Here is a 22,944-nt window from a genome sequence, read left to right as displayed (position 1 = left end):
CCCAGCATTCCTCCTACACACACACATCAACCCTCGAGAAGAAACACAAGCCCCGCCCTCCCTCATAGAGGCAGACTCCCAGCATTCCTCCTACACACACACATCAACCCTCGAGAAGAAACACAAGCCCCGCCCTCCCTCATAGGTCCATTCCTCCTATACACACACAGATCAACACTCGAGAACGAACACAAGCCCCGCCCTTCCTCATAGGTCCATTCCTCCTACACACACACAGATCAACACTCGAGAACGAACACAAGCCCCGCCCTCCCTCATAGAGGCAGACTCCCAGCATTCCTCCTACACACACACATCAACCCTCGAGAAGAAACACAAGCCCCGCCCTCCCTCATAGAGGCAGACTCCCAGCATTCCTCCTACACACACACATCAACCCTCGAGAAGAAACACAAGCCCCGCCCTCCCTCATAGGTCCATTCCTCCTATACACACACAGATCAACACTCGAGAACGAACACAAGCCCCGCCCTTCCTCATAGAGGCAGACTCCCAGCATTCCTCCTACACACACACATCAACCCTCGAGAAGAAACACAAGCCCCGCCCTCCCTCATAGGTCCAGACTCCCAGCATTCCTCCTACACACACACATCAACCCTCGAGAAGGAACACACTGTAACTCAGAGCAATAAAGTGCAAGCATTAGTCATTAGGAAGCAAACGATGGCCCTGCGAGAGCACCCATCAGACTATGATATCACAGCTGTTCCCACAGCAACAGGGGCGATGTCACAGCATGTTAAAAAAGAACAGGATGACGGGGCTCCTGCTTTCACCCCTAGATTAGAAGTTCACCTGGAAAAAGGGCCACACTGCATGCACACACTGATCAATCGCGAGAAAGTCCAGTCTCTCTGAAAACAGGGGGTCACAGAGAGGCAGAAAATCAGTTTTGGGGCCATAATATGAATGCAAAGATCAGGGGATGAATTTGTCAAGCTTTGTTTCTGCAGCAAGGAACAGACAATCAGCTTTACCAGGCCCAGTGCGAGGGCAGCATTACGCATGCTCACCCCATGGCCTGACCACAGCACGCTGCAGTGCCCAAGAAACGCCACCCCTGCCGGTCCCGACATCAGTGTGTGCAGCCAGGCGAGAGGGATAGGACAGAGTGACGCCTGTTACCAATTACCCAGACAGGAAACCACCAGAGCTTCAATGCAAAATACCAGAAAGGAGCTTTCCCCTCCCTCCCTGAAAGCCCCACCCTTGGAAATGTAAATGAGGGAAGATAGAGAACGACTTCAATGAACAAACCAGAAGGAAGAGCACAGGTCTTCTACGGCACAGCTTTCTAAGAAAGGTCTATGCAAGCTGCTCCCCTCTGGGCTGAGCTTTGTCCAACACATGCCATTATGGAGCCAGCCCTCTGGGAAATGCTTCCAGAGGCACCAAGCAGGGCCACTAAACTCAGAGGTGTTACTAAAAAAAAAAAGTTAATATGCTAAAGCTGTGTTTGATGCAAGCCAAGAACTCACAAGATTCCTGATATCGGACTAACCTGCACTGAGCGGCAGTTACTACCCTTAACAGAAGGCATGGTGTAACCTGCACGGAGCGGCAGTTATTAACCTTAACAGAAGGCATGGTGTAACCTGCACTGAGCGGCAGTTACTACCCTTAACAGAAGGCATGGTGTAACCTGCACTGAGCGGCAGTTACTACCCTTAACAGAAGGCATGGTGTAACCTGCACGGAGCGGCAGTTATTACCCTTAACAGAAGGCATGGGGTAACCTGCACTGAGCGGCAGTTACTACCCTTAACAGAAGGCATGGTGTAACCTGCACGGAGCGGCAGTTATTACCCTTAACAGAAGGCATGGGGTAACCTGCACTGAGCGGCAGTTACTACCCTTAACAGAAGGCATGGGGTAACCTGCACGGAGCGGCAGTTACTACCCTTGACAGAAGGCATGGGGTAACCTGCACTGAGCGGCAGTTACTACCCTTAACAGAAGGCATGGGGTAACCTGCACGGAGCGGCAGTTATTACCCTTAACAGAAGGCATGGGGTAACCTGCACTGAGCGGCAGTTATTACCCTTAACAGAAGGCATGGTGTAACCTGCACGGAGCGGCAGTTATTACCCTTAACAGAAGGCATGGGGTAACCTGCACTGAGCGGCAGTTACTACCCTTAACAGAAGGCATGGGGTAACCTGCACTGAGCGGCAGTTACTACCCTTAACAGAAGGCATGGGGTAACCTGCACTGAGCGGCAGTTACTACCCTTAACAGAAGGCATGGTGTAACCTGCACGGAGCGGCAGTTATTACCCTTAACAGAAGGCATGGGGTAACCTGCACTGAGCGGCAGTTACTACCCTTAGCAGAAGGCATGGGGTAACCTGCACTGAGCGGCAGTTACTACCCTTAACAGAAGGCATGGGGTAACCTGCACTGAGCGGCAGTTACTACCCTTAACAGAAGGCATGGGGGTAACCTGCACGGAGCGGCAGTTACTATCCTTAACAGAAGGCATAGGGGTAACCTGCACGGAGCGGCAGTTACTATCCTTAACAGAAGGCATAGGGGTAACCTGCACGGAGCGGCAGTTACTGCCCTTAACATAAACATGGGGGTAACCTGCACAGAGTGGCAGTTACTACCCTTAACAGAAGGCATGGGGGTAACCTGCACGGAGCGGCAGTTACTATCCTTAACAGAAGGCATGGGGGTAACCTGCACGGAGCGGCAGTTACTGCCCTTAACATAAACATGGGGGTAACCTGCATGGAGCAGCAGTTACTGCCCTTAACAGAAGGCATGGGGGTAACCTGCACAGAGCGGCAGTTACTGCCTTAACAGAAGGCATGGGGGTAACCTGCACAGAGCGGCAGTTACTGCCTTAACAGAAGGCATGGGGGTAACCTGCACGGAGCGGCAGTTACTACCCTTAACAGAAGGCATGGGGTAACCTGCACGGAGTGGCAGTTACTGCCCTTAACAGAAGGCATGGGGGTAACCTGCACGGAGCGGCAGTTACTGCCCTTAACAGAAGGCATGGGGGTAACCTGCACGGAGCGGCAGTTACTGCCCTTAACAGAAGGCATGGGGGTAACCTGCACGGAGCGGCAGTTACTGCCCTTAACAGAAGGCATGGGGTAACCTGCACAGAGCGACAGTTACTACCCTTAACAGAAGGCATGGGGGTAACCTGCACGGAGCGGCCATTACTGCCCTTAACAGAAGGCATGGGGGTAACCTGCACAGAGCGGCAGTTACTGCCCTTAACAGAAGGCATGGGGTAACCTGCATGTAGCAGCAGTTACTGCCCTTAACAGAAGGCATGGGGTAACCTGTACGGAGCGGCAGTTACTGCCCTTAACAGAAGGCATGGGGTAACCTGCATGTAGCAGCAGTTACTGCCCTTAACAGAAGGCATGGGGGTAACCTGCACAGAGCGGCAGTTACTGCCCTTAACAGAAGGCATGGGGGTAACCTGCGAGGAGCAGCAGTTACTACCCTTAACAGAAGGCATGGGGGTAACCTGCACGGAGCGGCAGTTACTGCCCTTAACAGAAGGCATGGGGTAACCTGCATGGAGTGGCAGTTACTACCCTTAACAGAAGGCATGGGGGTAACCTGCACGGAGCGGCAGTTACTACCCTAAACAGAAGGCATGGGGGTAACCTGCACGGAGCGGCAGTTACTACCCTTAACAGAAGGCATGGGTGGCATTTTGTACCCTAAACACCTTGCTGGGCAGCCTGATGGGCCATTTTGGTCTCTTGACCTTTGCCCTTGCTCTTTGGCCTAATTCTCCAGCTCCTTTCCTTTCTAAGCATTTTAAAATATTTTTATTGCTTTGAAATTACCTGTAATTTTGGTTAAAATTTCTATAAATAAAAATAAAAAAATATATATTTTTATTGCTTTGGATTTAGTTTGAGGCTTGTGGTGAGAGTCTCTCCTGAGGGCCGTCCTAATGCCGCATGGCTGCTGTCACACTCCCGTGAGGAAAAGACGGGAACATCTCAGACATGAGTGCAGCGGCACAACGAATAGTAGAAGAGTGGTGGGTGCTCTTCCTGAGCTGAGACATTGGGGGAACGACGCTCTCCATGGACGCTGCACTGCAGAACAGGAGAGGAGGCTCACCGTGCACCGACAGGCCTGCAAGACATCCAGCCTTGAAAATGCCTCCAGCAGCAGCATCACACGTGACAGACAGCAGAGAAATGATTCATCAGCCTGACAAGTCATTCTCTCTCCACAGCAAATGATGCAGATAAAGATCAAATGGCCCACCCAGTCTGCCCGGTAGCAATTTCTTCACTTTGGGGACATGCGCATACAAACTCCCACATGGAACCCGGATATCCATCATAATCTTCAAATCAGGATGCTGATCCTTCCCAGAGCCCCATGCACCTGTCACACAAAGCAGGAATACAGCACAGACAAGTGAAGAGCGAGCCCCATGCAGACTTCACAGGACTATATATAAAGCAGGAATACAGCATGGACAGCTGAAGAGCGAACCCATTGCAGATATTACAGTATTATACATAAAGCAGGAATACAGCACAGACAGCTGAAGAGCGGGCCCCATGCAGACATCACAGGACTATACATAAAGCAGGAATACAGCACGGACAGCTGAAGAGCGAGCCCCATGCAGATATTACAGTATTATACATAAAGCAGGAATACAGCACGGACAGCTGAAGAGCGGGCCCCATGCAGACATCACAGGACTATACATAAAGTAGGAATACAGCACGGACAGCTAAAGAGCGAGCCCCATGCAGATATTACAGTATTATACATAAAGCAGGAATACAGCACGGACAGCTGAAGAGCGAGCCCCATGCAGACATCACAGGACTATACATAAAGCAGGAATACAGCACGGACAGCTGAAGAGCGAGCCCCATGCAGATATTACAGTATTATACATAAAGCAGGAATACAGCACGGACAGCTGAAGAGCGAGCCCCAGGCAGACATCACAGGACTATACATAAAGCAGGAACAGCACGGGCAGCTGAAGAGCGAGCCCCATGTAGATATTACAGTATTATACATAAAGCAGGATTACAGCACGGACAGCTGAAGAGCGAGCCCCATGCAGACTTCACAGTAATATAAAACATGAATACGGCATGGACAGAGGAAGAGTAGACTGGAGGAAAGGAGGTTTCTTCAAATCAAGTGGTGTAGCCATCAAGCTGCACACCTTTTATCTCCAAAACAGTCTGAAAATTGCAACACATCCAAGCAGAAGAAGTGAAATGACACCAAGAGAGTAAGCTGTCGAGCCACGAAGCAAGCAAGAGATTTTGCAATGAATGCAGCCAGTGCTGCTGTTTAAGCTTGGCATCTCTGGCCTTCAGCAGGGAGATGAATCCAGCTCCTGGCTCCTGCAATAATGCCAGTCCTTTCACAGACAGGGTCACCATTCCTGAGTTCCCAAAAATCAAGTGAAGCAAACAAAAGAGAGGCAGATCCTCCTGGGGTTGTTTTACATTCAAGCTCTGGCTTCAGGTGGGGTTTGTAGTATGATAGGACAGGGAAGGCGCTAAAGGAGGAAAGAAAACCAGAGAGGCAGTGGGAAGAGTGTGAGAGCCAGCACCCCAGAGAACGTACTATTCCAGCTCCTCCCGCTCGCTGTGCTGCTGCCGTCGCCTCTGCCTGTGATAGAGGGGGGGAAAACAGTCAGCACTGCATCAAGGCAACGAAAGCTGCAACCCATGGCCGTCTTCAGTAAAGCAGCTTTGCTTACCTGTAACAGGTGTTCTCCGAGGACAGAAGGATGTCAGTCCTCACACGTGTGACATCATCGGATGGAGCCCAGCACGGAACTTTGATCTCAAAGATTCTAGAGCTTTCAGCATGCCCTACTGAGCATGTGCAGCTGTAGTCATCACCCTGCCCCCTACGCAGAGCCTCTCAGTCCCTAATATAGCTAAGACATGGAGAAACCAACTCTCAGAGAAGGTGGGTGGTTTTCGTGAGGACTAACACCCTGTCGTCCTAGGAGAACACCTGTTACAGGTAAGCAACTCTACTTTCTTCGAGGATAAGCAGGATAGTAGTCCTCACGCATGGGTGATTCCCAAGCTATAGACTGTCTGAGCAGGACATAGCAGGAAACCACACCGTGCTGAAAGCACCATCTCTCTCCCTTTTGCCTGTGAGGCAGCCGTCCCCACAAAGGGATCCAGGCGGGAAAAGAGTTGGGTTCTACAAAAAGAAAATCATAGAAAACACGGAGACACAAAACCCCGATGCATACCAGGGGCGCCAGAGGGCAGGGGAGTGATGCGAGTGCCAGCAAGAAACATACTCTGCATCTTGGAAAACATTACAAGCAGGGTTTCAGATCAGGAACCCTAACGACAGGAGGTCTAGAACCTCCTGGATACAGGAAAAAGTCTAGAAACGTAAACAAGAGAAGGACTTGTGGACAAAGACCGCAGGAACCCTAACGACAGGAGGTCTAGAACCTCCTGCATACAGGAAAAAGTCTAGAAACGTAAACAAGAGAAGGACTCGTGGACAATGACCGCAGGAACCCTAACGACAGAAGGTCTAGAACCTCCTGGATACAGGAAAAAGTCTAGAAACGTAAACAAGAGAAGGACTTGTCGACAAAGACAGTAGGAACCCTAACGACAGGAGGTCTAGAACCTCCTGGATACAGGAAAAAGTCTAGAGATGTAAACAAGAGAAGGACTCGTGGACAAAGACTGCACAGTTTCCTTCATTGTTACAAGACAACCGAAAAAGCAACAGGGGCCCGAGAGCTCTCCAGAAAGAAACTGTGGTCCACTGGCATCGGAAGGACAGAATGCATCTGCAGAAGTGCGCCCACATTTGGCACAATGGACAGAAAAACCCAAGTAACGCTTGGAAGAATAATCAGCAACCCCGGCAGGGTCTGTGACAGACCCTATGAGTCAAAGCACCAAACATAGCTGACCATGCAGGACACCGTCAAGGGTTTTAGGGGATGAAAGGCAACTCCTGAATGGATCGCTAACTGAAACCCCCAAGCTGGGAGATACATTAGGCCGGAAGCTCACCCACACTGTACCCTGCTAAGGGCAGGGCTATCCATCCTGTGTACAGGATAGTTCAAGTGAGCAGGAAGGCACTTTGGCCAACCCAGAGAAGTGAGAAAAGTAAAAGGCAGTATTGGCCAGAGTTTGGTGAAAATATAGGGAAAAAGTGTATCTTTCCTTGCAGGTATACATTAAGATATACCACGAATGCCTTAGCCTTTCCTCCCCCCCCCCCCCCCCCCCCCCCCGACATTTCAACCGGACGTCGGAGGGAGCGAGAACACAAGGAGGCAGACAGCTGGACGGCCGGGGTAAGCACAAGTTGCTAGGTGGTATATCCCAACCCCAAGCAAATCACTGCCGATTCCAGCAGGGAGTTACCCCCCCCAAGACAGAGCCCTCAGTTATGACAGAGTGAATTCCACGGGGAAGGAATCCAGAGACACTGCACTAAGAGACAGGAAGGCAGGCTGTCGCAAGCACCAACCCCTGTCAAACGGGATCTCTCCACCGGCCCGGAAACTTGAAGGGCACCAGGGTGAGGTCAGGGTGATCTCGGAACAGATTGCCAAGGACCTGGCAAAGGTATTAATACCTCAGCAAGGAGTGCAAATACTGCCCCCAAGGAAGCACATGGTTCAGTAATGGGACAATCACATGAACCAGGACTCCCCTCTCCACAGACAGGGTTATCCCTAAAATGGGGAAGTAGAGTTTGCAAGCCACTGCAACCAAGAGCAGCACTGCTGTGGCAGGGTCCTTCGTGCCACAACTCCCTTAAGCCACGGATATGGTGAGAGGTTGAAAGGCAGACTCGCCAGTAGGAATTTTAAAAAGGGACTGAAGACGTGGCTCTTTGAGCGAGCTTTTGCACCTAACCTTTAGAGTAATTAATAGGATTTAAGCTCTATACCATGGGATTGTATTTTTTAGATGTTTTGAACAAATGTTTTTTGCTTGTCAATTTTTAGAATAATTTTAATAAGATTTAAGTTTTATTTTATCTGACTTGTATTTTAGATGTTTTAAGGTTATTTAATTTTATTGTATATCTGAGTATGTGAATATCCCATAGATATAAACATATTGTACACCGTTGTGATGTAACTATGAATGACGGTATAAAAAAAGCTTTTAATTAATTAATTAAATAGATAGATAGATTAGAACCCTCCTCACAGAGGCAGGGTCCCGCAGGCGAAAAGGACTGGCCACAACGGTCCACTGAGCACAGCAGGCATCAAGGTGACTCTTGGACGGGAGAAACCTCCGGAGAGGCTCCCTCGCAAAATAGGTCTGTTGTGCCTAGGGCGACTGAAGGAGAGTGCTATCGCTCGACCGGCTCTCAGCGCTTGTTAGGAAGCGAGAGCAACCGCCAGTAGACGTTGTGACATCCCTTCTCTGGGAACAGAGAATGAGGGACATCCTTTCTAGGCGTGGACAACTGGGAGTCCAGAGGGGAACCCATAAGGCTTTCCCTGGAACTTGGTCGAATCAGGGCCTCCGGATCCCTAAAACCATTCAACTCTTCCGAGGACAGCTGAGGTACAATCACTGATCGCTGAGATTCAAAAGCAACCAATCCACCATTGGCAATTACCCTCAGAAGGGTGGGTCACGGTAATCACAGAGGAGTCCAATGACCGCCTCACTGCTCCCTGGCCTCCCAAGAGATGCACCGATTCAAGAATCAAGACTGCCCCCTGCATGTCAGGGGCTTCCCTACGAAGGGGGTTCGAGACACAGGAGGGGTTGAGAGAGATATTCCTCTCCCGAGGGAAGAGAGGACTCCAGACACTACCCTCCCCTTAGGGTTCAATCTTGTCCTAGATCAGTCCTGGGGGAAACACATTTATTTATTTTTTTTATTCGATCTGAGATATCACATCGGTTACATTCAGGTTACATTCAGGTACTGTAGATATTACAATCTAAGTTTGTATCTGAGGCAATGGAGGGTAAAGTGACTTGCCCAATGTCACAAGGAACCACAGCGGGACTCGAACCCTGGTCTCCTGGTTTATAGCCCCCTGCTCTAACCACTAGGCTACTCCTCCTCCCATATACACAGAAACACCCTTACAGCAGTGGGAAAAAAGAGCCCTTCACTGTAAAAAACAAAACAAAACATTAACCAGTACTCATACAGTGGTCTCCACTTGGAGTAGGTGGCTACACGCTGGCAAAAGTGCTTCCTAGCACTTCGCGGTGCAGAACTAACGAGGAAGTCAAGACCTTGACGTGAAAATAGTAGGACCCTGGCTTGGCAGAATTCAGGGAGAATGCTGTGTCACCGCCTGAGGCATTCGGAGTTGACATTTTGCCATACCTGATCATGCATGCTATGCTTCACTGTCACAGTAATTCCCAGTGTGACGATAGTGTACCCAGGACCACTGGTGCACTGGGCATGGCATGATGGTGGGTGGTATTCCATGGAGTCGCCATCTGAGTGCTCCAAGAGGCTGAATACAACCCTCAAAACTGCAACGGGAAAGGATCACCTTCGTTTCCCTCAAAGAATGATAGCAGCGAAGACCATGACGACCAACTGTGCCTATGGAGCCCTGCGGTTATGTCCCGTGGCATCCGACCACATCCACTGAAGCCTGCAGGGGTGACTGTGCCCAAAGGGTTCATAGCACATACGAGTCTACCAACGAAGGGTCACATCAAGGGCACGAATGACGCGGCACCCAGGGCTTAGATGGTGCTTGACCGAATCAGGATCAGATTGGCTTTATATAGTGCCATCCCTGGCGCCACAAGCACCCGCGGACCTCGACCGCCCAGCAGCACCTGATAAGCAGCCAGTGCCCGAAGGCTTCTATGGACCATTGTACCAAGGATGCCAGAGGAGCCTATAGCAGACACTCTGTAGCCCCAACACAGCACATCGATGCCCAAAGGAACCGATGACTGACAGCACCATCGACTGCTGCTCTCAGCTCATCTATTTGTCCGAGGGCATCAATGTGGCAAGCTTGATGGCATTTCTGGTCAGCAGTTATGGCCAACGATCACCCTGCTAGGGCATGAAACCAGGCAGGGCCTCAGACACCCCCCGATCCCAACGGCACATGGCATCTGAGATCGACATTCATGGTGCACAATAGCAGTAGCCGTGATGGGACAGCACAGTGCTCCTCAAAGCCCCATAGGGACATCATCAAGGAGCCCCGAGGGCACTGGACTGCTGCGTCTGAATGCCTTGGCATACCAGGGTGTCCTGAGTAGATGGCGACACTGGCACTTGATTCGTCCAAGGCAGAAACCCCTGTTGCCTGTGGGCTTCAGTGGCACTCGAGGGCCCTCAAGAGCCCTGATGGACGATGCCTCAAGGACTATGGTGCCCAGCAGTAATCCCAGTGCCTTGTTAGTGGTGCTCTATATAAATCAAGAGCAGCAACAAAAGGCACCGGTGGCCAATATACACGATGACCTCCACAGCAGCCCCACACCCCAATGGCATTGAATGTGCCGATGGTATCGGGGCAACTCCACATTGCAACAGCATTATAGCCATTCACCGCGACGGTCTCAAGGGTGCCCGTGGCAGCAAGGCCACGCATTGAGGGATACTGCAGCACTGAGGCCACGCACCTTGACTCAACGAGGGCTGTCACGGCACTGAGGCATATACACCGACAGATTCAAGGATGGCAATGCATGCATCTCAATGGAATTGAGGGCACCGATGGCACCACGGCATCGATGGTACTACTGGAACTGTGGTATCAATGGAGCCACTAGCTCCACGGCATCAATGGCCAAGAGGCCTTAAGTCAATAGCAGCGAGGGTGTCAACATCAAGGTCGGCCCTGATGGCATCAAGGAGAACCATGGCGCTTGATGACAGACCTGGTCTCAGACCCAGCCGCTACTCCACAACAGATACCTACAGCACAGAAGGCCCTTACAGTACCAAGGGCGGTCCCGCACCTCAATGACCTTGAGGGCATCCCAGCACCTCAACGGTGTCAATGCTGACCATGATGCTCAATGGCAAACCTGGTCCCCAATGCGGTCCTGACATCGATGCATCAGATCAACGGTGCACTGGTCACAGATGTGCATGGGTAACTGTTACTGGGCATAGCACCTAAGGTGCGGCAGCAAGCTGCTTGTCCAGGCTCTGCTCACCCTCTCTCCCAGGAAGACTGCACTGCCATCACCAGCAAGCTGGAGGGGAGGCTACGTCAACCAGGGCTCCTACCCTTGGAGACTAGTTTCTTTGAATATGGGGAGGATGAGCTTTCTCCCCACAGGAACTGTATGGTCCTTGATCTCTTCACTTTCTGACCTTCATCGATGCCGATCGATCAGTGAAACAACATGGAACTCCTGCCCGAATAGAATGCAGGTGAGTCCCCAGGCTCAGCGGCCTACACGGTTCACCCAAGGACTATGCTCAGTCAGTCCTGCCAGCACTGGACAAAAGGTACAAAAACAGACAGAGCAAGGAGAGAATCACAAAAGCTAAACTGCAGGTGCAGTATATTTATTGTATTTATTTATTTATTTATTTTAAAGGAATAGACAGACTCTGCCAGACTGCACAGTGACTAAGACCCACCATGCAGCTGGCAGACAGAAGAGAGAGGAAAAGAGAAAGGTAGAAAGCTACTGTAAGGTAAAGGAAAGAAAACAGCTGCAACTCTAGAAAAAAAATCACTTACAAAGACTGTAGAGGAAGAGAGCAAAGCTGAATACCATGAGCACACAGCTCTGTGGGAAAAAAAAGAGACAGAGGGACTCTGCCTAAGGGGGCAGAGTGATGACTACAGCTGCACATGCTCAGTAGGGCTTGTTGAAAGCTCTAGAATCTTTGAGATCAAAGTTCCGGGCCGGGCGCCATCCAATGATGTCACTCATGGGTGGGGACTGGCATGCTACTTATCCTCAGAGAACGCACACTCTCACCCAACCAGCAATCATTAAGAGAATCCGTCATGGAAGTGTCTGGATGTATGATTTTGTGGGGACAGAGGGAAGAGAAGTCTGGGGGAGGGTGCATTAGTAATTGGGGGATCACTTTCTGTATGGTGGCAGTGAGGTTTCTCACTTTCCCAAATAATAGCTTTTAGGAATTTCACAAAACTGACCAACTCCTGATGCATTTTATTCTAACCCCCTTGTTTAAAGTAAACCACCTTCAGCAGCACACAGGTGCCGATAGGGCTACTTTAACCCTTAAATGCCCTAGGCAAACACTTTTTCCATTTAGATCGCCACTCTCTCTCCTTTTCCTGAAACTAGCACTCTACTCCTTCCCTCCCTCCTGCTACAGCTTTCTTCCTATACAGCATGATGCTTCCCCCCTGTGCGGGCCAACACCCACCCACCTCTACCTTTTTCCAGTCTATGCAGGCTGATGCAAGCATACCTATCTGCTTTTGGCCTATGTGGACCCAGAATTGCATGAACTCTCTTCACTGCATGCAAGTTTATCATTGTAGATACCCTAAAAACTTGACTGACTGGGAGTCCCCCAGGACAGGTTGGGAAATCACTACCCTAGGTGAACCTTCCTCCTTGCACTCCACTCTCCAATTACACTTTCAGGCCCATAGGTGGCCCCCCCACTGAAATTTTGATCATTAAAGCCAACAATCATTATGTCCCCACTACCAACCCTTCCATTAGAATCCTGTAAAGCAAGTTTGCTTACCGTAAATGGTCTTTTCCACAGATAGGAGGATGAATTAGCCAATACATGCCGGATGACATCACCCACAATGGACTCACCTCTCCAAGGTAATAGAGCTTGGAGCTCTACTGTGCATATGTGGGAATTCTCGTGCAGGTGTTGCCTCATGAGTCTCCTCTGTCTATATCAGAGCTAAATCTAGCTATATAGTTGACTCTCCAGGGGAGGTGGGTGGCTATTCCACGCTAATTCATCCTATCTATAGAAAACATTGTTTATGGTAAATAAACTTGCTTTTTCCGTTGATAAGCAGGATGAATTGGCCATTACATGTGGTAAGTCTCAATTTAACGGTTGCAGTGGAGCATTTATTTAGTAAGCAACCCAGCCATGAAGAGAAGACTACTGGTTGAACAGGCTACACAAAACAGCTGATTTAATTTACTGTTGTAGCTTCAGAGGTTGTCCAGACAGTGGAATATATAGACATCCAGATGACTGCTACAGATTGGGATCTTGACATGAATTTGGGATCTGGATTGGCCACTGTTGGAAACATGGTACTGAGTTTGATGGACCCTCGGTCTGACCCAGTAAGGCAATTCTTATGTTAGCTTTCAGAACAAAATTGCATGGCTCTAACTTGATGAGTCTAGAGACAATCTGTAATCGGAAGGGTAGCAAATACATAACAGTGAGCGGTACAGCCCGCTAGCTGGCTAGATAAGGAACCAATGGCCACTGCTACTCACAGACTGATGGGTTTGTAGAACATAGATAGCTTATCAGCCTGGTAATGTGGTAAAACGCTACTCCAGAGATATAGGATAACCCTCTCACAGAAGAACAAATGAAAAAAAACCTTCCATTATCAATGAACGAGGCATGATTTTGATGAAAAACAGAGATCACTTGAGAAGAAATGCAAGATGGGTGTGGAGAACCCTTCTGTTATGAAAGAACTGCAGTTGCTGACTTGTGTAGTCGAAGACAACATAACCAGGAACACCACCTTGCAAGTAAGATACTTCAAGAGGCCAACATCATTGGCTCGACCGTGAGGTTATGTCATATAGGGGGGATTCGAAACTGGAGGATTCAAGTGCCAGCAAAGCCTCTGTAAAATGTGATAGTGAATAATGAAGGAAGAGCAGTATTTCCCGTTCTTAGAAGCAGCAAGTCACGGCGGCCATATGGTACCAGCTTCATTGATGAAGCATTCAGACTTGTTGATGTAGCACTGAGACTTGTTGGTAGAACAAGCAAAAAGTGTCAGAAGGGCTGCCTGGTACCTGGATGAAAATAATACAGTCAACAGGAAGATGCTCTGGACCCCCTTGAAGAGGAGAAAGAAAGAATTATTGAGCGTTGAACTCCCCTTGCTACAAGATTGAGCGAAGGAAGGTTCAAAAGGCATGATGAACTTTCCCCTGTGGTAGTAGTGAGTTGGACTCATGGAGGAATTGGCAGGGAGATGAGATGTGAGAACACCATACTCTGAGTGGGTCATGCTATGACAATGAAGAAAAACCTTCTCAAACCTAAGAACTCTCCAAGTGGTTCTTGCCCTAACTGAAGATTGTGGAAATTACAGAAAGTAAGTATGCTTCCCATACCGGAGTGGATTTGCATTTGTTCTGTAGGATGGAATCAACTACATAATCTTTTTGATGCTTTTCAACATAAAAAGGACAAGGGCTCAAAGGGCATCCCATTTGTTAGGTTGGAACACCCTGTGAATATGATATACTACTGAGGCAGGGACTCTGGGAAGGTCTATTCTGTGAATGGAGGCCTAGCAATCAAGAGCCTGCATATAATCCGTTGACAGATATGGCTGAGGGTCATGGACCTTATGCTCTCTAACTTATTTTCATAGAATATCAGATGACTGTTTGGATCAATCATTCCCTCCTTTTCTTCAGATAGGAGAGTACCAGAAAGGTCGGCAGTTAGAAGAGTTTATCTGGGACAAAACTTGTTGGTAATAGACTAGGGTTCCTGAACGGAAGGAATGAGTAACATTGGATACTGGGAAAACCGGAAAAGGGGAGCATGCTCTGGATCAACAGGTCTAGCCAATCATGAAGGGGCATGTTCATCATCAAGAAACCAATATAAAGTGTAACAGACATGACGTGATTGAATCCAGCAAGAGCTGATAGACAGCTCTCCGGTTTATTTATTTATTTATTTAAGGTTTTTATATACCGGCAATCATGAGCACATATCTTGCTGGTTTACATGAAACGGGAGTGCATTAAATACATCAACTAGAACTGTGGTGATCGAAGGAGCAGTTACAAATAACAAGGGTAGCAGAACTTGGATAAGAAGGAAGAGATAGGAAAGAATAAACGGTTGAACGGTATACAAATAAATTAAATGCTATGTAAAAATGGCATGATTAATGGCTGAATATTTGAAGTCCTTGGTTTGTATCTATGACGTGATATTAGATTGTGTCTGGGAAAGCTTGCTTGAATAACCAAGTCTTAAGTCCTTTCCTAAAAGTTAAGAGGCAGGGGTCCAGTCTGAGATCTGTGGGAATGGAATTCCACAGAGAAGGGCCAGCAGTGGAGGTGGCACGATCTCTTAGAGTGATGTGTTTGGTCATTTTCGCAGGGGGAACTTTGAGGGCGCCTCGGTAGACATTTCTGGTAGGTCTTGTCGAGTTGTATACTTGGAGGGGGATTTGTAGATCGAGGGAGATGCGTTGATGAATAGTTTTGAAGATGACACATGACACATGTTAGGGACATAAAAGGACCACAAGTCCCACTGTTGCTATGTGGCTCAAAAGAAGTATTACTCAGTTGATCTGATGGGAAGAAGATACCTTCCTTCTCTGAAGCTGTTCACATCTGGCAGCAATAACATTTAGGAACGAAGGGCTGAAAGAATTTAATAGATCTCAACCCCAGCCATTTGTCTAGGCATGCACAAATACACAATTTTCAATGATCTAAGTATGTTACTAGCACACCCTTAAACTAGTGAAGGCTTTTAAGCAACTAAAAAGCCAGAGATTCCATCAGACTCTAAGTATTTACGGACCTCCCTGCTTTAAAACAACATATCACAATGGAGTGCGGGGCATTCATCTTGAACTTCTCTCAGAACAATGCTCTGAACAGCCTTTGCAGAATGGGGATAGAACTCAAACCACTGTGTATCCTTAGAGAATGATAGCGGGAGTAGAAACACGTGCCATGCTCTTTGGGAGAAATCTGTGTTAATGCCCGTTGAAGAAGGAACTACTTCCCCTTGAGATACGACTGGGGCATGTGAGGTGGTCTGAACTAAACAATGTTGATGCGTTAGAAGAAAGAAGAAATGTTAATGGCAACCACATTCTGTAACCGTGAGGCTCAATGGTCATTTGTGACTGTTGTGAAACCATTCAAGAAATAGCAGAGAACTATCTTCCCATGGATAGATACACTTGTGCATCGAGACCCTACAGAAACTGGGTCCAGGTGCTGCTGCCTGGCCTTTGAAACAGAATATAATCAGAGATGGGGATATCAGTCCATTTATTGTTGCCATGCGAGCACTGGATCATACGAGTCTGAGGAGTCACTACATGAACATTCCACAGAGGGTTCTGGAGAACTTTGTCTTGAAGAAAGAAGGGCTTTTTTTTGCCACTATGATGTCTGACATACTACAAAGGTCTAAGGTGGTCAGTAAACTACTGTTGCAACAAAGTCACGGCCATTTTGAAAAAATCTCCTCCAAATGACTAATTGTCTTCAACCAAAATTCTGGCAGGAGATGTCTACTGACAGGGATCAGAGCTCCTCTCCAGGAAATAAAAGGGTCTCCTCAGAAGTTAAGAGACTTATGCACTTCCTCCATTTTGTAGGCCCTGCCCAATCCTGGGCATCGGCATAGTTTAATGAAGAACATCATTTTTCCACAAATATAATTTTTGAAACTGTTCACCATGGGTTCTTTTTACCAGATCTTTTGACGTAACTATTTTTTTTTTTTGTAGTAACACTAAAAAATGCTGTTGTGGAGCTCAGGAGCAGCGAGCAACTGAAAAAATTAAAAAGAAAAATAAACTGAAGTAGATAAACAAAGGAAACAAAAAAAAAACTGAGAAGAGACTGGAATACATGTCCATGCTGTATTTGGATAAAAAAAAATAACTGAGAAGGTTCACAAGGCAATGCCCATGCAGGAACTCCCACACGTGCTCAGTAGAGCTCAAAGCTCTACAAGCTAGGTAGGAGAGCTGAGTCCTTTGGATGACATCACCCACATGAAATGGCCAATGCAACTTACTTATCAACAGAACATCCCCCCACACACACATAATTAGGGGGGTGCATTCTCTTTCAAGCAAAATGAAATGAGACAAAACACTTACATTTTGTTTGGTTTAAAAATGAACAAACTCATCCCCACAACATTTTTTTTATCCCCGGTTTACTTTTGTTTGAAAAAGTCAATGAAATTCACTGCATCCACCCAGACCATGCTTAATCGTTCTCAAGGTCTCCAATGCAGAAAGGGCCAGGAGCCTTCCCTGTCAAATCCAGTTCGAAAATGGTGCCAGCCGGGCCTAAGGCCAACATCAGTTTCTTGTCTGGCCGCATGCCGAACACCAACTCAGGGCCAGCCGCGCCCCGTCCCTCGCACAGGTTTCCAAGGTAACAGGAAGTCTGTGTGGAAGGAGGGGGCGGGCTGCCGCAGGCCTGTCATCATGCAAGGGCCACAGGAGGCCTCGCCCTGAATTTCTTTTGTCTGGAGTTGCCGTTACGTGGAGCCAGGGCGCTAGAGAAGACAGGCAGCGCCGCGGTGGCAGGCCTGAACGAAGGCATGGCAGCGGGGGCAGCTGTCTACATTTTCTATGCCTAAATCCGGGCCTGGGGAGGGGAAGTGTGAGCAGAAGAAAACGGGAGTGTGCACGTGAGGAGGGGACAGCATTCCTGGAGGGAGATGACGAGAGGGGCCACTGGAAGGAGGAGGTCACGCAGCCCTGGAAAGCGGCAGCTGTCTTACCTGTCAGCATCTGTAACCAGTGCCAGGCGGCCGTAGTCCCAAGCTACTTTACGCAAAATGGAAAAGACAAAAAGCAGGGCCTGAAAAACATGAAAAGCAAAGCAAAGTGTGAGCAAGCACTTCAATCCCAGTACTCACGTGAGCATGTGCAAGAACATGTACAGAGATACAGATGTGACGTGTTCAAATTATTCAGTCAATAAATGCTTCTCAAATAAGACCTGAAGCCGGATGGAAACCAAACGTTCTCAAGAGCAGCTGGATATGCAGCTGTGCCAGATTCAGAGTACAAAGGGTTAAAACATCAGGCGTTCTGGTGCAAAGATTCTCATGTCTACCCTCCAGGTGCAGCAGGATTCACACTTCCAGCCTCTCACAGCAGTGAGATCCACACACTGGTGCCAGGATTCGTGCTCCCAGTCTCTCATTGCAATGAGATCCACACACTGGTGCCAGGATTCATGTTGCCAACCGTGAGAGTATGCACTGGTGCCAGGATTTACTTTCCCAGCCTTTCATTGCAGTGAGATCCACACACTGGTGCCAGGATTCACACTCCCAGCTGCAAGATCCATGCATTTGTGTCAGGATTCATGCTCTCAGCCTTGCACTGCAATGAGATCCACACACTGGTGCCAGGATTCACTTTCCCAGGCTTTCATTGCAGTGAGATCCATGCACTGGTGCCAGGATTCATGCTCCCAGTCTCTCACTGCAGTGAGATCCACACACTGGTGCCAGGATTCACTTTCCCAGCCTCTCACTGCAGTGAGATCCACACACTGGTGCCAGGATTCACTTTCCCAGCCTTTCATTGCAGTGAGATCCACACACTGGTGCCAGGATTCACACTCCCAGCTGCAAGATCCATGCATTTGTGTCAGGATTCATGCTCTCAGCCTTGCACTGCAATGAGATCCACACACTGGTGCCAGGATTCACTTTCCCAGCCTCTCACTGCAGTGAGATCCACACACTGGTGCCAGGATTCACTTTCCCAGCCTTTCATTGCAGTGAGATCCATGCACTGGTGTCAGGATTCACATTTCCAGCTTCTCACTGCAGTAAGGAGAATGTACTACTTACCTGATAATTTCCTTTCCTTTAGTGAAGGGTACGTCAATCCCAATGAGTGGGTTATGCACCTCTGCCAGAAGATGGAGAGGAAGCAAAAGCCGACTTCACGGCCATATAGTACCGCCCTGACATCAGCCCGCCAGTATTCCCTAGAAAAGCCAAACTGTGGACAAACCAATTATACTTGAACATTATCAACAGGCAAACATTCATGTTTCTCAACCAACAGGAATACTGAACTCAGTCAAAGAACGGAACCTAACAAACTGAGGGCTGGAGAAGTCACTTACCGGTTGTCAACTCTGCAAGCTCACCCTAAGAAAGGCTAACCACAAATTCAAGCACTCGCAGCCAAGGGCAGGTCTGGGATTGACCTACCCTTCACTAAAGGAAAGGAAATTACCAGGTAAGTAATTCTTCTTCCTTAGCGTTCAGGTAGGTGAATCCCAATGAGTGGGATATACCAAAGCTAATCCCGAAAAGGATGGGAGACTGCCAGCGAAAAGGCAGCATTCTCCCTAGCCCTAACATCCAAGCAGTAATGTTTGGAGAAGGAGAGTAAAGATGACCATGTCGCCACTCAGCAAATTTCAAAAGGCAACAAACAACAAAGTTTCATCCACGATACCACCTGAACTCAAGTGGAATGTGGTCTAATCTGTCTCGGTAAAGCAACTTCAGCAGCCACCTAGGCTGTCGTAACAACTTCCTTACACCAGCAGGCAATCATGCCCGCACTGCCAGAGCTCCTTACTTACCGCCACCATGGAGCATGGATAGGCGATCAGACGTCCGAACAGCCTTTGTCACCTCCTAACACAGCTGTAAAGGGCGCTAACAATGAAGGAACACAAAAGACAGTACTTATTGTCATCTCTGTCCCTGTCCAAGGCAGGAGGAGAAATGGACAGATTCAAATGAAAGTCCGAAACCACTTTAGGCAAAAAGAGAGGGCACCGTCCAAAGTCAAACTGTATCCGGAGTCACATGGAGAAAAGCTCATGGCAGGAAAGAGCCTGCAGCTCAGGAACCTGACATGCTGATTAGATTACTACCAGAAAACCTGCCTTCAAGGTAAGCAGCTGCAAGGAAAAAATATGCAGCGATAGAAAAGTCAGACCTGTCAAAAACTCGAGGAACAAGTTAAGTTCCACAGAGATATTGGAAGCCGCAATGGGAAGTGAAGATGTTTAACTCCATGAAAGAAATGGGACATGTCCAGATGGGAAGACAAAGGTCCTCCAATGACTCTTCCTCTATAAAAAGCCAGGGCTGTGATTTGAACCTTCAAGGTGCTAAGGGCCAAACCCTTACACAAACCGTCCTGTAAAAATTCCAAAAGCAAAGGAATAGCCACCTTGAGTGGTTAAATACCTTGCTTAGAACACCAGGCCTTAAGACCCTCTAAACTCTACCCTAGGCCAGAAAAATAGAAAGTTTCTGAGCCTGAAGTGGAAATTACAGCAGGCGAAAAACCTTGCTTCTACAACCAAGCCCTTTCAATGGCCAAACCGTAAGACAGAATCGACCCGAATCCTCTTGCAGAATGAGCCCTTGATGCAAAGGTCCACCAGAGATGGCAGCCCGAGGGGACTGTCCACCAGAAGTCTCTGGAGATCGGCATACCACGGCCTTCGAACCCAATCAGGAACCAGTAAAAGGACAGTGTTGGTTTGACTTGTATATCTTCTGGACCAGGCTGCCTATCAAAGGCCAGGGGGGAAACGCAAACAACAGGGCCCCGTGTGGCCACTCTTGAAAAAGAACATTGATGCCCATCGTTTTTGGTCCCGCCTGCAACTGAAAAAGTGTGGAACCTTTGCGTAGTCCTGAATACCTCAGTCCTACTGGGCACCGAGCATCTCACCAGAGTCCTGCTTCTGCAAGTTAAAAACTCTTCTTCTTCTTCATTTTCCTAAGATATATTGCTTTCTCACTGTCTGGATCTATTCTCGTGTGGGTGGCTGGATAGTTGAGGTTTTCAATAGAGACTAGAACTATGCTCTGTTACTAACTATCTGGCCGATACAGTACAGTGCGCTCTGGCGGCGTGCACTGTTAATCCGCAATTGGACGCGCGTTTTCGATGCACTAGCTTTACCCCTTATTCAGTAAGGGGTAATAGCACGTCGAAAATGCACGTCCAACCCCTCCGAACCTAATAGCACCCGCAACATGCAAATGCATGTTGATGGCCCTATTAGGTACTCCCGCATGATACAGTAAGTAAAATGTGCAGCCAAGTTGCACATTTTACCTTAAGAAATTAACGCCTACCCAAAGGTAGACATTAATTTCTGCCGGCGCTGGGGAAGTGCACAGAAAAGCAGTAAAAACTGCTTTTCTGTGCACCCTCTGACTTAATATCATGGCGATATTAAGTCGGAGGTCCCGAAAGTTTAAAAAAAAAAAAAAAGTTAAAAAAAGAAGAAAAAAAATTTGAAATAGGCTCGCGGCTCGAAAACCGGACACCCAATTTTGCCGGCATCCGGTTTCCAAACCTGTGGCTGTCAGCGGGCTCGAGAACAGACGCCGGCAAAATTGAGCGTCTGCTGTCAAACCCACTGACAGCCACCGCTCCTGTCCGAAAAGAGGCGCTAGGGACGCGCTAGTGTCCCTAGCGCCTCTTTTTACCACTGGCCCTAATTTAAATAAATTAAATTACTGTATCGCGCGCACAGGAGAGAGTGTCTTGTGCGCGTGCCCACTCTCCAGCGATTTTTACTGTATTGGCCCGTGTCTGGGGAGACTGATAAAGCTAGACAAGAAAATAAATACAAAACTCTGTTTTCTGTTGTTCTTCTGTTTTGGGGGTTGGGGGAATTCTAACACTTGTTTTTCTAAGTGGAATTACATTTGCTGTGTAATTTAAGTGAGGAACGCAGAACACTAGTTTGTACTCGAGATTTGGGGGTGCTCAGAATCTATAGCACAGTTGGAGCCAGTTTTTGCAAGCACATGGCTGTTCTTTGAGCAGTCTACCTCAGTCTTGCTTCTGCTGTAGCAGAAAGTCTAAAATTCTGTTAGTAAACCTCAGCTAGTAGAAATGTGAACCAGACAGTCCAAGTCACTGATATCAGAGTTATCATCCATCTGGGGACCGTTGACCTCAACAGAAATGGTATCCATGCAGTACCAAAGATTTCCAAAATCTAGGAAGGATGATAAGACACACGGCAAAGACTATTGCCTTTTTGGAAGTATTACCTGGTCATGGAAAGGGAAACGAGAAGCTATGCCATATAAATAATTTCAATTCCTGGATCAAAACCTGGTGTACAGAATGTGGTTTTGGATACATTGGAGGCTGGGGCCATGTATGGAGCAGTAAAAGGCTACATGGTAAGGATGGCCTACATTTGTCTGTGACATACACCAAAAAGAGCTCAACACCTTGATCCCGTCTATCAAGTCAGTGTAACAACAGGGGAACCGGCAACAAACCAAATTTCACAAATGCTCTCCCATCACAAAAACATTCATGAACAGTTAGATAATGCAATCAAAAACACATTTTTTGTAAGGTGCCGCATCAGCAAGCCTGACGACGTGTTCTATAGAAACTATTAGAACCGTCAGGACTGTTAATCATTTGCGGCTGGATGACAACTCCTTGTTGAATGACATTCATAAGTTATGTGTGTTTTTATAACAGTGTCCCGTCAAACTTGGTATAATTTCAACCCGCCCGACAGCGGCCGGTGTTTCACTACAATATCATGTAGCTTCTTCAGGGGTGAATTACATATAAGCACTGAAAAGTATTAAAGAAACTGCGCATCAAAAATGGAACAATTATATAGCCAAAAAAATATACTTAACTTAAATGTTGACGGAGAGCAGAAACCTTCATATTGAGGACGCCAAGTCTCAAAGAATTCGCGGGAACCGGGAATTCTTTGCGTAAAGCAGCCTTGCTTCGGGAAGAGGGGAGAGAGGACTGGCAGTGTCAAGCAACGAAGCAACTTACTTTTCTTGCAGCCCTCCTCCGGAGACGGACATCGGCGGAGACGGACAATGCGGCTCCCCTGCCTCCTGGAGGCAGCTACCGGCGAAGATGGATGCCTGCACGGGCGAAAGCGGCCCCTGTGCGTGCAATTGGGCCGCTCAAGGCGTGACGTCACAACGTTTGACGTCACGACGTTTGGCGTCACGACATGTGACGTCACGT

General features: G+C 48.1%; 1 protein-coding gene across 6 annotated transcripts in view; it reads right to left on the bottom strand.

Moving 5' to 3' along the window:
- Nucleotides 1–22,944, bottom strand: part of TMEM63B (transmembrane protein 63B) — a 298,942-nt gene that overhangs the window by 166,563 nt on the left and 109,435 nt on the right. For 5 of the 6 annotated variants that reach the window (XM_029592874.1, XM_029592872.1, XM_029592869.1 and 2 more), the window contains exons 3-4: nucleotides 17,697–17,776; nucleotides 5,616–5,660 (exon numbers count right to left, since the gene is read on the bottom strand). In XM_029592874.1, coding sequence (XP_029448734.1) covers nucleotides 5,616–5,660; nucleotides 17,697–17,776 — 125 coding nt within the window. The remainder of the gene's footprint in view (nucleotides 1–5,615; nucleotides 5,661–17,696; nucleotides 17,777–22,944) is intronic. The other variant, XM_029592873.1, reaches the window with a different exon arrangement.

The sequence above is a fragment of the Rhinatrema bivittatum genome, chromosome 3 (assembly GCF_901001135.1).
Source record: "Rhinatrema bivittatum chromosome 3, aRhiBiv1.1, whole genome shotgun sequence".
NCBI classification, from domain to species: domain Eukaryota; kingdom Metazoa; phylum Chordata; class Amphibia; order Gymnophiona; family Rhinatrematidae; genus Rhinatrema; species Rhinatrema bivittatum.
The sequence above is the reverse complement of the archived record's forward strand: the minus strand, read 5'-3'. Positions and strand labels throughout refer to the sequence as shown.